Source organism: Balaenoptera ricei, chromosome 15, assembly GCF_028023285.1.
Source record: "Balaenoptera ricei isolate mBalRic1 chromosome 15, mBalRic1.hap2, whole genome shotgun sequence".
NCBI classification, from domain to species: Eukaryota; Metazoa; Chordata; class Mammalia; order Artiodactyla; family Balaenopteridae; genus Balaenoptera; species Balaenoptera ricei.
Window position 1 is genome coordinate 11,670,373 of NC_082653.1, and position 14,790 is coordinate 11,685,162.

A 14,790-nucleotide genomic window follows, 5' to 3' on the forward strand; every position below is an offset into this window, starting at 1 on the left:
GCTTCCTAGAGCTGAACACCCAGCCTAGGAGAGCAAAGGAAGCCAGACACTCACTCCTGTATCTAAAGCGGAGCAGAGACTCTGAGCAGATTGCTTAATTTGTATATGTAAATGACAAGCATATTTAAACATCCTCAGGCCCACCAGCTGTACAACATTAACATTAGCCTTGCTGCCAGCTCTGTACACCACACGACATTGCCAATTGAACCCCAATCTCTGCTCACCCTTTCTCCCTTGGTAATAGAAGCCTTGAGTTTTAGACATCTAGCCATCCAGAATAAAGACCGCCTTTCCCAGCCTCTCCTGCAGCTGGGCATGGTCATACGGTTATGTCTGGTCCCTAGGATGGAAAGATGCTGTGTGTGGCTTCTAAGACATGCCCTTCAAAGAAAGAAGCTTGTTCTTCCCACCCTGGCTGTGCTGGCTGGAATGGAGCAGCCATGTGAGACACTGAGGCAGAGGCCAAGTGAAGGGGGGTGCAGTTAGTAGCTGGAAGAGGCTGGGTCCCTGATGCTTAGGAAGCCACCATCATACCTGGCCTGCCCAACCTACCTTCAGAGTTTTATATGCGAGAAGTAAACTTCTATCTAGCTTAAACCACATTTTTTCCATTTGCTCATTTTAGAAAACTTTTTATTTACAAAAGAAGTGAGACTACTCTAATGATGCCTCATGTACATCGAACGCAGGACTTCAACAGTTCAACGGTTAACAACTTCTGGCCAATCTGACTTTTTTCTGTACCTGTCCATCCACTTCCCCCACTCCTAAGTTCCTTAGAAGCAAATTCCAGACATCTGTTTCATTTGTGAACATTTCAGTACCTGTATCTAAAAGACAAGGACTTTTAAAACAATACCATGATCACATCTAAATTTTTATAACAGTTTCTTAATTGTAACAAATATCCAGTCACTGTTCGCAGGTCCAGTTGTCTTATAAGTGCATACTTTTAAAACTGTGTGTTTGCATTGGGGCCCAAATAAGGTCTCACGTTGTTGCAATGGATAGATCTTTAAATCACATTTATCCTAAAGGCTGTCCCTATAGAAAAGGACACTTTTCTCTTTCTCTTTTTTTCCCTTGAAATGTATTTGTTGAAGAAATCGGATTGTTTGTCCTTTAGTTTGCCCGAGTCTAAATTTTGCTGATTGCAGCCCCTGCTGTTGTTTATCAAGTTCCTCTGTTCTCTCAACCTCCTGAAAATTGGCAGCTGGCTCTTCTTTTTTTTCCAGTTTCTTACTGTTTGTTTGAATACGTTGTACAAAAGTAGAAAAATAAACATTTCTTCTGCAGCTCCATAAATAAAGGGTGAGAGGAAATAACTTAAGGCAGGGTTGGGGCTTAGTGCATAAGTAAGGTCTGGGTCCCAGACGGGGTGGGGCTGGGTCCAGGTTTTCAGATATGCAGGTCTCCACTGGCAACAATTCTCAGGTCCCTTATGAGGAGGCGGAAGAGGTTGAATGTGACAGAGGCCTCGAGACAGCCTTGGGATTCCTCCTGTGTGGCCTCCTGGAGCTGGCACAGCCAGTGGTGGAGGCGGCCTGGGGCTGGGACTCTGCTGTGGGCCGAGCCGGGATGCAAGCCTGAAGCTCGGAGTGGATGTGGCGCAGCGTGTGCAGCGGCTGGTCCAGGATGACCCCCGAGGACGAGTCTGCCACAGCACCCAGGACCTTCAGCGTCAGGTCTAACTCCGCCTCCAAGGCCACAGGGCGCTCCCACACCTGCGGCTGCCTCAGGTCCCGGGTCCTGGGGAAGTGGTGAGAGCTGCAGCTCCAGTTCTTCAGCGAGAGCGACTCTTCTAAGGCATCCTTGGCTTTCTTGAAGCCCTCCAGCTCCCGTGGTGACAGAGATTGGAACCGGCCCATGTGGCAGCCCTTCCCAGTTGTGGTGGGCTTGGACGTGGGGACAGGGCCTGCTCTGGCCAAGTCCAGCATCACAGTCACCAACACCAGGACCCAAGCTGCAGCCATGGCTAAATCCCAACTGCTTGTTTGGCCCCATGGCTCTGCTTTTAGCCAGGTTCACTGGGCAATCCCAGCCGATGTGTATAACGTGAAAAGGCAAATGGAAATAGGAATCTCCACTTTGATGGCAAAGGCACGAGTCGGGGGGCCAGTCGCCGAACCAGGTGAGCCCGGACTTTGCCAGGAAGGAAAGAGATACTGAAATTCAGTCACAGGAGAGAACTTTGCTTCTGAGAAGTCCCTGTGCGTGGAGAATCTCCAGGTTAGGACTCCTGGGGGCAGCCCTTAGCTCGCTGACTTTGGGGAGCCTCCGAATGAGGCTGAGGCAGGTGGAGGGATGGGAAACCGGCTCGAGGACTCTCACAGTGGGGTAGGGACCTGGCGGGTGTGGGTGAGGCTGCCTGAGCGGCAGAGAAGGGGCATCCCTTGAATGTGCAGAAGTTTTAAAGTTTGCTGTGGTCCCCTTTTCTACTTTTGCTTTTGTTACCTATGCTTTTGGTGTTATATCCAAGAAATTGTTGCCAAATCCAATGTCATGAAACTTCTCTCTGTTTTCTTCTAGGAGTTTTTTAGTTTTAGGTCTTACATTTGAACCTTTAATCTGTTTTCAGTTTTGTGTATGACGTAAGGTAGGGGTCTAACTTCGTTCTTTTGCATTTGGATATCCAGTTTTCCCAGTACCATTTGAGGAGACTGTCCTTTCCCCATTGAGTGGTCTTGGCATCCTTGTTGAAGATCTTTTGACTACATACGTGAGGGTTTATTTCTGGCCTCTCTGTTCTGTTCCATTGGACCATATGTCTATCTTTATGCCAGTACCACACTATTTTGATTACTGTAGCTTTGTATGTAATGTGTTTTGAAATCAGGAAGTGTGAGGCCTCCAACGTTGTTCTTCTTTTTCAAGATTGTTCTGGCTATTCAGGGTCCCTTGAGATCCCATATAAATTTTAGGATTTTTTTCCCATCTGTGCAAATATGCCATTGGGATTTTGATAGGGATTACATTGAATCAGTAGACTGCTTTGGGTAGTGTGGACATTTTAATGCTATTCAGTCTTCTAACTCATGAGTACAGGATGTCTTTCCATTAATTTGTCTCTTTAACTTCTTTCAGCAATGTTTTGTAGTTTTTGGTGTACAAGTCCTTCACCTCCTTGGTTAAGTTTACTCCTAAATATTTTATTCTTTTTGATGCTGTTGTAAGTGGAATTGTTTTTGTAATTTTCTCTTCAGATTGTTCATTATTTGTGTATAGAAATGCAACTGATTTTTGTGTGTTGATTTTGTATCCTGCAACTTGGCTGAATTCATTTCTTAGTTCTAACAGGTGTGTGTATTTGTGTAATCTTTAGGGTTTTCTACATAAGATCATGTCATCTGAGAACAGATATGATTTCACTTCTTTCCAGTTTGGATGCTATTTATTTATTTATTTATTTTTGTTTAATTGCTCTGGTTAAGACTACTAGTACTATGTTTAATAGAAGAGGCAAGAGTGGGCATTGTGGCCTCTTCTAAAGGAAAAACTCAGTCTTTCATCACTGAGTATGAAGTTAGCTGTGGTGTATGTGTTTTCATATGTGGCTTTTATTATGTTGAGATAGTTTCCTTTCTATTCCTAGTTTGTTGAGTGTTTTTATCATGAAAGTATGTTGAATTTTGTCAAATGCTTTTCATGCATTAATTGAGATGATCTTGTAGTCTTTGTTCTTCATCCTATTAATGTGCTATATCACATGGTAGTTGACTTTTGAGGCTTGCTCAGATGTGGGTATGATTTTTTTTGTTGTTGTAAGAATACTTCATAGATGTTATCTTCTTTCATTAGGAGGCACATGATGTCGAGTTCTCTCCCTTTGGGATATTAATAGCCGTTAAGGCTGTTACTCAGTACTTAGAACCATTATTTCATCAGAGCATGCAAAATGGAGATATTCCAATTCTAGTCTTCCTTGTTTGGCAACTGGAATACTTCTATAAAAAGAAACTTTTCTGTGGTGGTGTGACTCTATACCTGGGACAAAACTGCATGGAACTAAACACACAGACATACACACACACACAGAGGACAGCATGTAAAACTGGTGTAATCTGAACAAGGTCTATGGATTGTACCAATGTCAGTTTCCTGGTTGTGATACTGCTTTACAGTTGTGCAAAATGTTACCCCTGGGAGAAACATGGGTACATGGGACCTTTCTGTCCTATTTTTGCAACTTCCTATAAATCTATGAATTAAAAAAAAAGTTAAAGACAAAGAAACTTCCCTTATCTACTATTTGACTACCAGTGATATAGTTTAAGAAAAGCAGGATAGGGACTTCCCTGGTGGTCCAGTGGTTAAGACTCCGTGCTTCCACTGCAGGGGGCACAGGTCCGATCCCTGATCGGGGAACTAAGATCCCGCATGCCACACGGCCAAAAAAAAGATGGGGGGGATAGATGCTTACTTCTTTGCCTTTATTTATTTATTTATTTATTTATTTATTTATTTATTTATTTATTTATTTTTGGCTGTGTTGGGTCTTCGCTGCTGCATGCACGGGCTTTCTCTAGTTGTGGCGAGCGTGGGCTACTCTTCGTTGGAGTGCGTGGGCTTCACATTGCGGTGGCTTCTCATTGCAGAGCATGGGCTCTAGGCACATGGGCTTCAGTAGTTGCGGCACGTGGGCTCACTAGTTGTGGCTCACGGGATGTAGAGCACAGGCTCAGTAGTTGTGGTGCACGGGCTTAGTTGCTCTGCGGCGTGTGGGATCTTCCCAGACCAGGGATCGAACCCATGTCTCCTGCATTGGCAGGCGGATTCTCAACCACTGCGCCACCAGGGAAGCCCTGCCTTTATTTTTAAAATTTATTTTATTTATTTATTTATTTTTGGCTGCATTGGGTCTTCGTTGCTGTGTGCGGGCTTTCTCTAGTTGCGGGGAGCGGGGTCTACTCTTTGTTGTGGTGCATGGGCTTCTCATTGTGGTGGCTTCTCGTTGTGGAGCATGGGCTCTAGGCACACGGGCTCAGTAGTTGTGGCTCACGGGCTCTAGAGCGCAGGCTCAGTAGTTGCGGCGCACGGGCTTATTTGCTTTGCGGCATGTTGGATCTTCCCGGACCAGGGCTCGAACCCATGTCCCCTGAGTTGGCAGGTGCATTCTTAACCACTGTGCCACCAGGGAAGCCCTCTTTGCCTTTATTTTTACTTAGAATAATGAATTGGTGCCTTAGAATTCCCCAGCAGTGACTGATTTTTTAAAAGCATATTATTATGAACTCATTGATTTCAGTATATTTTAAGTATTTCAATCCATTACATTATTACTGTTATTGATGCTCAAATTCCCGTCTTTATTCAGTCAGAACGTCTTCAAGCTGGCTCCTGAGTCCTGACCTGACCCTGAAACCTCTGATTGCTTCCTCTCTGTTTGGTATGACAAGGGGTTCCATGTTCATCTTTGTACATCTCCTGCCCAACTCCTGGACTCAGACGTTTCTCCAAAGAGCCCTGGGTCCTTTTGCTGTGAAATGACATTTGGATACCAAAGTCTGAGAGCTAAGGGTGCTCACTGCCACTGGGTTGGTCATTGTTTCCAGGTCTTTTCAGTGAGCAGAGCTAGCAATAGGTTTATATCTCTAAAAATACAAACCACGTTGTAAGTTCATACTTATACTTAAATAAAAATTCAGGACCACAGGATTTTTGCTCAACCTCATTTCTCTTTTATTCCCATGCTGAGGATCCTGGTTCTCAAGGGGTCCAGGGAAGCCACTACTAGTTTTGATTTTGTCGCCATAGCTACACCTGATCCTGAAAGGAGGGAGTCACCTGGGACAACCCTTGGAGAGCATCTCAGTTACTCACCACAGAGCGGGGAGAAGGACTAAGGCTCAGAGAGCATGAGGAGCCTTTGCAAGTTTGCACATATGATTAACTCCTGGTTGCCCATGGCTCTGTTAGGAAATGAAACATCAGGGATACAAGTGAAGCCAGGGTAGGTGTCATGTGGTTCAAATACAGTTCCTCACCTTCCTTCCCCTACCCCAGAGGAGCCCTGGATCCTGGGGTTAACTTTTCCAGCCTTTCTTCACACTCCGCTACACTTGGCTGCATCCCTAAGCACTACTGTTTCACAACATCATTTTGCCTGGTTTTATATGTACTTATTCATCTGCAGCTTTCTTTCTCCCCTCCTTTCAATATTTTGAGATTTATCCATGTTGATATGTTATTCTAGTTTCATTCATTCATCCATCCATCCATTCTTGCTGCTGTATACTGTTCCTTACATGACCGCGCCACTGTTTATCCATTCTCCTAGTGGGAAACAGCTCGTTTCCAATAATTTGCTATTACAAATATTCTTGTAGGTGTCTCCTGAGTATGCATGACTATGTAAGAATTTCTATAGGGCAGCGTGGGCAAACTTTTTCTGTAAATGGTGATAGTGAATATTTTTGGCTTTGGGAGACAAGAGGCAAAAAAAAAATATGTATATATATATATATATATATATATATATATATACTATATATATATTTATTTATATATTATTATATAGATAATATAGAACAAAGAGAGAAAACAAACTTCCACGGATTTTTTATTAAAACATTCAAAACTTTATGGACATTAAACTTCGAATTTCATATAATTTTCACACCATGAAGTACTGTTCTTTTGAATTTTTTTTTCAACCATTTGAACACGTTAAAATCCCAGGCTCAGCTCGCTGGTGGTACAGAACAGGAGACAGGCTGGGCTTGGGCCTCAGGCAGTAGTTTGCCTCTCCTCGCTCTCTAGGGCTTAAACCGAGGAGAGGACTCGCTGGATTGAAGGGTCCCAGGCGTCTTTAACTTTACTAGGCACTGCCAGGTGCTCTTCAAAGTGATTCTATCAATTTAGACCCTCACCAGAGCATGATGAGACTTCCTATTTCCTTAGCGCTCTTTTTTTTTTTTCACTTTTTAAAAATCTTTTTAAAATTTATTTTTAAATTCTTAAAAATTTTATTGAAATATAGTCGATTTACAATGTTGTGTTAGTTTGAGGTGTCCAGCAAAGTGATTCAGTTGTACATATATATATATTTTAGATTCTTTTCCATTATAGGTATACTGAAGATATTGAGTATAGTTCTGTGTGCTTATACAGTAGGATTTTGTTGGTTATCTATTTTATATATAGTAGCGTGTATATTTTACTCCCAAACTCCTAATTTATCACCCCCTTTCCCCTTTTTGGTAACCATAAGTTTGTTTTCTATGTCTGTGAGTCTGTTTTTGTTTTTTTTTTTAATTTTATTTATTTTTTTAAGGAACTCCTTTATTTATTTATTACTTATTTTTGGCTTTGTTGGGTCTTCGTTTCTGTGCGAGGGCTTTCTCTAGTTGCGGCAAGCGGGGGCCACTCTTCATCGCGGTGCGCGGGCCTCTCACTATCGTGGCCTCTCTCGTTGCGGAGCACAGGCTCCAGACGCGCAGGCTCAGTAGTTGTGGCTCACGGGCCTAGTCGCTCCACGGCATGTGGGATCTTCCCAGACCAGGGCCCGAACCCGCGTCCCCTGCATTGGCAGGCAGATTCTCAACCACTGCGCCACCAGGGAAGCCCTGTGAGTCTGTTTTGTAAATAAGTTCATTTGTATCATCCCTAGCCCTCTTGAAATCACATCAGATCTCTCCATTTAATGCATTGCTCCTCTAGTTCTGGTTTCATTTATAATCACATTTTGAAAAGTGAAGATAGCATGCTGTATGTTCCTTATTATTGAATGAAAGTTCTTTTTTTTTTTGAATTTTATTTACTTTTTATACAGCAGGTTCTTATTAGTTATCCATTTTATACATATTAGTGTATATATGTCAATCCCAATCTCCCAATTCATCTCACCACTACCAACCCCCTGCCACTTTCCCCCCTTGGTGTCCATACGTTTGTTCTCTACATCTGTGTCTCTATTTCTGCCTTGCAAACCGGTTCATCTGTACCATTTTTCTGGATTCCACATATCTGTGTTAATATACGATGTTTGTTTTTCTCTTTCTGACTTACTTCACTCTGTATGACAGTCTCTAGATCCATCCACGTCTCTACAAACGACCCAGTTTCGTTCCTTTTTCTGGCTAATATTCCATTGTATATATGTACCACATCTTCTTTATCCATTCATCTGTCGATGGGCATTTAGGTTGCTTCCATGACCTGGCTATTGTAAATAGTGCTGCAGTGAACATTACGGTGCGTGTGTCTTTTTGAATTATGGCTTTCTCTCGGTATATGCCCAGTAGTGGGATTGCTGGGTCATATGGTAATTCTATTTTTAGTTTTTTAAGGAACCTCCATACTGTTCTCCATAGTGGCTGTATCAATTTACATTCCCACCAACAGTGCAAGAGGGTTCCCTTTTCTCCACACCCTCTCCAGCATCTGTTGTTTGTAGATTTTCTGATGATGCCCATTATAACAGGTGTGAGGTGATACCTCATTGCAGTTTGGATTTGCATTTCTCTAATAATTAGTGACATTGAGCAGCTTTTCATGTGCTTCCTGGCCATCTGTATGTCTTCTTTGGAGAGATGTCTATTTAGTTCTTCTGCCCATTTTTTGATTGGGTTGTTTGTTTTTCTAATATTGAGCTGCATGAGCTGTTTATATATTTTGGAGATTAATCCTTTGCCATTGATTCATTTGCAAATATTTTCTCCCATTCTGAGAGTTGCCTTTTTGTCTTGTTTGTAGTTTCCTTTGCTGTGCAAAAGCTTTAAGTTTCATTAGGTCCCATTTGTTTATTTTTGTTTTTATTTCCATTACTCTAGGAGGTGGATCAAAAAAGATCTTGCTATGATTTATGTCAAAGAGTGTTCTTCCTATGTTTTCCTCTAAGAGTTTTATAGTGTCCGGTCTTACATTTAGGTCTTTAATCCATTTTGAGTTTATTTTTGTGTGTGGTGTTAGGGAGTGTTCTAATTTCATTCTTTTACATGTAGCTGTCCAGTTTTCCAGCACCACTTACTGAAGAGATTTGTCTTTTCTCCATTGTATATCCTTGCCTCCTTTGTCAAAGATTAGTTGACCATAGGTGCGTGGGTTTATCTCTGGGCTTTCTATCCTGTTCCATTGATCTATATTTCTGTTTTTGTGCCAGTACCATATTGTCTTGATTACTGTAGCTTCGTAGTATAGTCTGAAGTCAGGGAGTCTGATTCTTCCAGCTCCGTTTTTTCCCCTAAGATCGCTTTGGCTATTTGGGGTCTTTTGTGTCTCCATACAAATTTTAAGATTTTTTTTTGTTCTAGTTCTGTAAAAAATGCCATTGGTAATTTGATAGGGATTGCATTGAATCTGTAGATTGCTTTGGGTGGTATAGTCATTTTCACAATATCGATTCTTCCAATCCAACAACATGGTGTATCTCTCCATCTGTTTGTGTCATCTTTGATTTCTTTCATCAGTGTCTTATAGTTTTCTAAGTACAGGTCTTTTACCTCCTTAGGTAGGTTTATTCCTAGGTGTTTTATTCTTTTTGTTGCAATGGTGAATGGGATTGTTCCCTTAATTTATCTTTCTGGTCTTTTGTTGTTAATGTATAGGAATGCAAGAGATTTCTGTGCATTAATTTTGTATCCTGCAACTTTACCAAATTCATTGATTAGCTCTAGTAGTTTTCTGGTGGCATCTTTAGGACTCTCTATGTATAGTATCATGTCATCTGCAAACAGTGACAGTTTTACTTCTTCTTTTCCAATTTGTATTCCTTTTATTTCTTTTTCTTCTCTGATTGCCATGGCTAGGACTTTCAAAACTATGTTGAATAATAGTGGCGAGAGTGGACCTCCTTGTCTTGTTCCTGATCTTAGAGGAAATGGTTTGTTTTTCACCATTGAGAATGATGTTTGCTGTGGGTTTGTCATATATGGCCTTTATTATGTTGAGGTAGTTCCCCTCTATGCCCACTTTCTGGAGAGTTTTTATCATAAATTGGTGTTGAATTTTGTCAAAAGCTTTTTCTGCATCTATTGAGATGATCATATGGTTTTTATTCTTCAATTTGTTAATGTGGTGTATCACATTGATTGATTTGCATATATTGAAGAATCCTTGCATCCCTGGGATAAATCCCACTTGATCATGGTGTATGATCCTTTTAATGTGTTGTTGGATTCTGTTTGCTAGTATTTTGTTCAGGATTTTTTCATCTATATTCATCAGTGATATTGGTCTGTAATTTTCTTTTTCTGTAGTATCTCTGTCTGGTTTTGGTATCAGGGTGATGGCCTCGTAGAATGAGTTTGGGAGTGTTCCTTCCTCTGCAATTTTTTGGAAGAGTTTGAGAAGGATGGGTGTTAACTCTTCTGTAAATGTTTGATAGAATTCACCTGTGAAGCCATCTGGTCCTGGACTTTTGTTTGTTGGAAGATTTTATTTTATTTTTTTTATTTTTTTTATTTTTTAATTTTTATTTATTTATTTATTTATTTATGGCTGTGTTGGGTCTTCGTTTCTGTGCGAGGGCTTTCTCTAGTTGCGGCAAGTGGGGGCCACTCTTCATCGCGGTGCGCGGGCCTCTCATTATCACGGCCTCTCTTGTTGCGGAGCACAGGCTCCAGACGCGCAGGCTCAGCAGTTGTGGCTCACGGGCCTAGTTGCTCCGCAGCATGTGGGATCTTCCCAGACCAGGGCTCGAACCCGTGTCCCCTGCATTGGCAGGCAGACTCTCAACCACTGCGCCACCAGGGAAGCCCTGTTGGAAGATTTTAAATCACAGTTTCAATTTCATTACTTGTGATTGGTCTGTTCATATTTTCTGTTTCTTCCTGGTTCAGTCTTGGAAGGTTATACCTTCCTAAGAATTTGTCCATTTCTTCCAGGTTGTCCATTTTATTGGCATAGAGTTGCTTGTAGTAGTCTCTTAGGATGCTTTGTATTTCTGTGGTGTCCATTGTAACTTCTCCTTTTTCATTTCTAATTTTATTGATTTGAGTCCTCTCCCTCTTTTTCTTGATGAGTCTGGCTAAAGGTTTATCAATTTGTTTATCTTCTCAAAGAACCAGCTTTTAGTTTTATTGATCTTTGCTATTGTTTTCTTAGTTTCTATTTCATTTATTTCTGCTCTGATCTTTATGATTTCTTTCCTTCTACTAACTTTGGGTTTTGTTTGTTCTTCTTTCTCTAGTTCCTTTAGGTGTAAGGTTAGATTGTTTATTTGAGATTTTTCTTGTTTCTTGAGGTAGGATTGTATTGCTATAAACTTCCCTCTTAGAACTGCTTTTGCTGCATCCCATAGGTTTTAGATTGTCATGTTTTCATTGTAATTTGTCTCTAGGTATTTTTTGATTTCCTCTTTGATTTCTTCAGTGATCTCTTGGTTATTTAGTAACGTATTGTTTAGCTTCCATGTGTTTGTGTTTTTTATGGTTTTTTTCCCCTGTGATTGATTTCTAATCTCATAGTGTTGTGGTCAGAAAAGATGCTTGATATGATTTCAATGTTTCTTAAATTTACTGAGGCTTGATTTGTGACCCAAGATGTGATCTGTCCTGGAGAATGTTCTGTGTGCACTTGAGAAGAAAGTGTAATCTGCTGTTTTTGGATGGAACATCCTATAAATATCAATTAAATCTATCTGGTCTATTGTGTCATTTAAAGCTTGTGTTTCCTTATTAATTATCTGTCTGGATGATCTGTCCATTGGTGTAAGTGAGGTGTTAAAGTCCCCCACTATTATTGTATTACTGTCGATTTCCTCTTTTATAGCTGTTAGCAGTTGCCTTATGTATTGAGGTGCTCCTATGTTGGGTGCATATATATTTATAATTATTATATTTTCTTGGATTGATCCCTTGATCATTATGTAGTGTCCTTGTCTCTTGTAACATTCTTTATTTTAAAGTGTATTTTATCTGATATGAGTATTGCTACTCCAGCTTTCTTTTGATTTCCATCTGCATGGAATATCTTTTTCCATCCTCTCACTTTCAGTCTGTAAGTGTCCCTAGGTCTGATGTGGGTCTCTTGTAGACAGCATATATATGGGTCTTGTTTTTGTATCCATTTAGCGAACCTGTGTCCTTTGGTTGGAGCATTTAATCCATTCATGTTTAAGGTAATTATCGATATGTATGTTCCTATTACCATTTTCTTAATTGTTATGGGTTTGTTTTCGTAGGTCCTTTTCTTCTCTTGCGTTTCCCACTTAGAGAAGTTCCTTTAGCATTTGTTGTAGAGCTGGTTTGGTGGTGCTGAATTCTCTTAGCTTTTGCTTGTCTGTAAAGCTTTTGATTTCTCTGTCGAATCTGAATGAGATCCTTGCTAGGTAGAAAAATCTTGGTTGTAGTTTCTTCCCTTTCATCACTTTAAATATAGCGTGCCAATCCCTTTTGGCTTGTAGAGTTTCTGCTGAGAAATCAGCTGTTAACCTTATGGGAGTTCCCTTGTATGTTATTTGTCGTTTTTCCCTTGCTGCTTTCAATAATTTTTCTTTGTCTTTCATTTTTGCCAATTTGATTACTATGTGTCTCGGCGTGTTTCTCCTTGGGTTTATCCTACCTGGGACTCTCTGCACTTCCTGGACTTGGGTGGCTATTTCCTTTCCCATGTTAGGGAAGTTTTTGACTATAATCTCTTCAGATATTTTCTTGGGTCCTTTCTCTCTCTTCTCCTTCTGGGACCCCTATAATGCAAATGTTGTTGCATTTAATGTTGTCCCAGAGGTCTCTTAGGCTGTCTTCATTTCCTTTCATTCTTTTTTCTTTATTCTGTTCCACGGCAGTGAATTCCACTATTCTGTCTTCCAGGTCACTTATCTGTTCTTCTGCCTCAGTTATTCTGCTGTTGATTCCTTCTAGTGTATTTTTCATTTCAGTTATTGTATTGTTCATCTGTGTTTGTTGTTCTTTAGTTCTTCTAGGTCTTTGTTAAACATTTCTTGCATCTTCTTGATCTTTGCCTCCATTCTTTTTCCAAGGTCCCGGATCATCTTCACTATCATTATTCTGAATTCTTTTTCTGGAAGGTTGCCTATCTCCACTTCATTTAGTTGTTTTCTGGGGTTTTCTCTTGTTCCTTCATCTGGTACACAGTCCTCTGCCTTTTCGTTTTGTCTACCTTTCTGTGAATGTGGTTTTCCTTCCACAGGCTGCAGAACTGTAGTTCTTCTTGCTTCTGCTGTCTGCCCTCTGGTCTGAATAAAAGTTCTTTGTGAAAGAAATAGAAAATATCTTCAGACGAGATCTTAAAAGTTACCCATTATCCTTCCACTCAGAGAGGAGCAAAGTTCTCTCAAACTTCGTACCTATCCTTGCACATTTTTTCCTATATACACACACATCACTTTAATTTTTGGAGGCTGATGCTATATATGTTGTTTTAGAATCTGCTCATCTGACTTCATGAAGTTCTTTCAGTTAGGATTATTTTTGTTGTAATATAAAACCCAACCCGAATAGCATCAGCAGCAAGAACACGTATTGTCTCCCGCAGTGAGCTCTGGAGGGAGGTCGGTTCCAGGACTGGTTAATTCACTGGTCCGACAGGGTTGTTAACAACTCAGGGCCTCTGTCTTTCTGCACAGCAGGTTGGTGAGGCCTTCCCTTGTCTCCGAATTGCTGCAGCAGGTCCGAGCACTGCATCCTCACATAATGGGAGGCAAAGGCCAGACTGTGGGAAGAGGGTGCTTCCCTTCTTTCAGTGACTGTTTGAGTGTGAGGAAACGGTCCTGGAAATTCCCTAAGATGTTGCTTCATTCTCCTGCCGGAATTTGGTCAGAGGCCCATTCCTCAGCATTCTCAGGCGAGGGGAGTGGAATGACCATAAATGGCTTCATCTCCCCTCAGCTCCCCTGGGGGTCAAGTGGAGGTCATGGGGCCCTCAACTTTGTGTGTGACCCTCCCCTGCAGCTTTCTGGCCTCTAAGGAAAATACTTCTTCCCTGGTTTGCTCCCCTTCACCCTGAGTGCTTTTTCTAGACATTGAGAAGGTTGAAATGTGAATGAAAATACCCAGTCCCACTCAGGCTCTGCTCACCTTTACTACCAGGGTTCCATTTCGTCCAGGCTGACACTCTGCTCGTTTCCCAGCCTCCCCTGCAGCCATCAGTGGCCTGGGAAGATTCTGCTTTATATGTGCCAGAGGCCCATCACTCCAGTGCCGCCTGTTATCACATCTGCACGGTTTCATTAGGGTGGAGGAATCCTTCTCTGAACCCAGGTCTCTGTCACAGGGGGAAGGGAGCTGAGGGCCACGTGCGCCTCCTACCAGCCCTGCTCCCTGACCGGGTTCCCTGCCTGACGCCAGCAGGCATTGGTTTGGGCGTGCAGTTGGCAGTCCAGGTAGAGGAAGGGTCCAGCATATGATTTATTCTCCCCCCACCCTTCCTCCTTTGGCCTGGGGGTGGGGGTAGGGGGTGGGGATGCATTGCAGGGTGGAGAGGAACTAGAGTTCCGGTTCTGGCCTCCCTGTCAGGAGGCTCGTGCCTGGGGTCAGGACAGGTTCTTCTGCCTGGTTTCGTTTATGTCACGTGTATGTTTTGTTTGCACCTGTTACCGTAAGTAGCTTCAGCTGCCTTCTGGAAGCATGAGAGAGTATAAACAAATGGAGCCTCCAGACTCCCCATAGATACCGCCACCAGCTTCCATCTGACTCGCACGGCTGTGTGGGTTCAGAGCCTGGTTTCAGTCAAAGGCCTATCAGAGGCCAGTCTGCAACCCCAGCAGGGAGGAGGGCGGCTAGCCCAGCGAACCCCAGGGAGGACAAGTCCCTCACACCTGTGAGGAAGCAGCTGTGGCTGGAGGCTGGAGGCTGGGCCCGAGCTGAGCCCTCCTGCTTGGCCTCACGT

At 42.1% G+C, this 14,790-nt stretch overlaps 1 protein-coding gene across 1 annotated transcript; it reads right to left on the reverse strand.

Moving 5' to 3' along the window:
* Positions 1-1,401: 1,401 nt before the first annotated feature.
* Positions 1,402-1,976, reverse strand: LOC132349092 (interferon lambda-1-like). Its single transcript, XM_059897224.1, is given in 2 exon segments — positions 1,402-1,550; positions 1,553-1,976. Coding segments are annotated over 2 exon segments (573 nt in total).
* Positions 1,977-14,790: the final 12,814 nt, after the last annotated feature.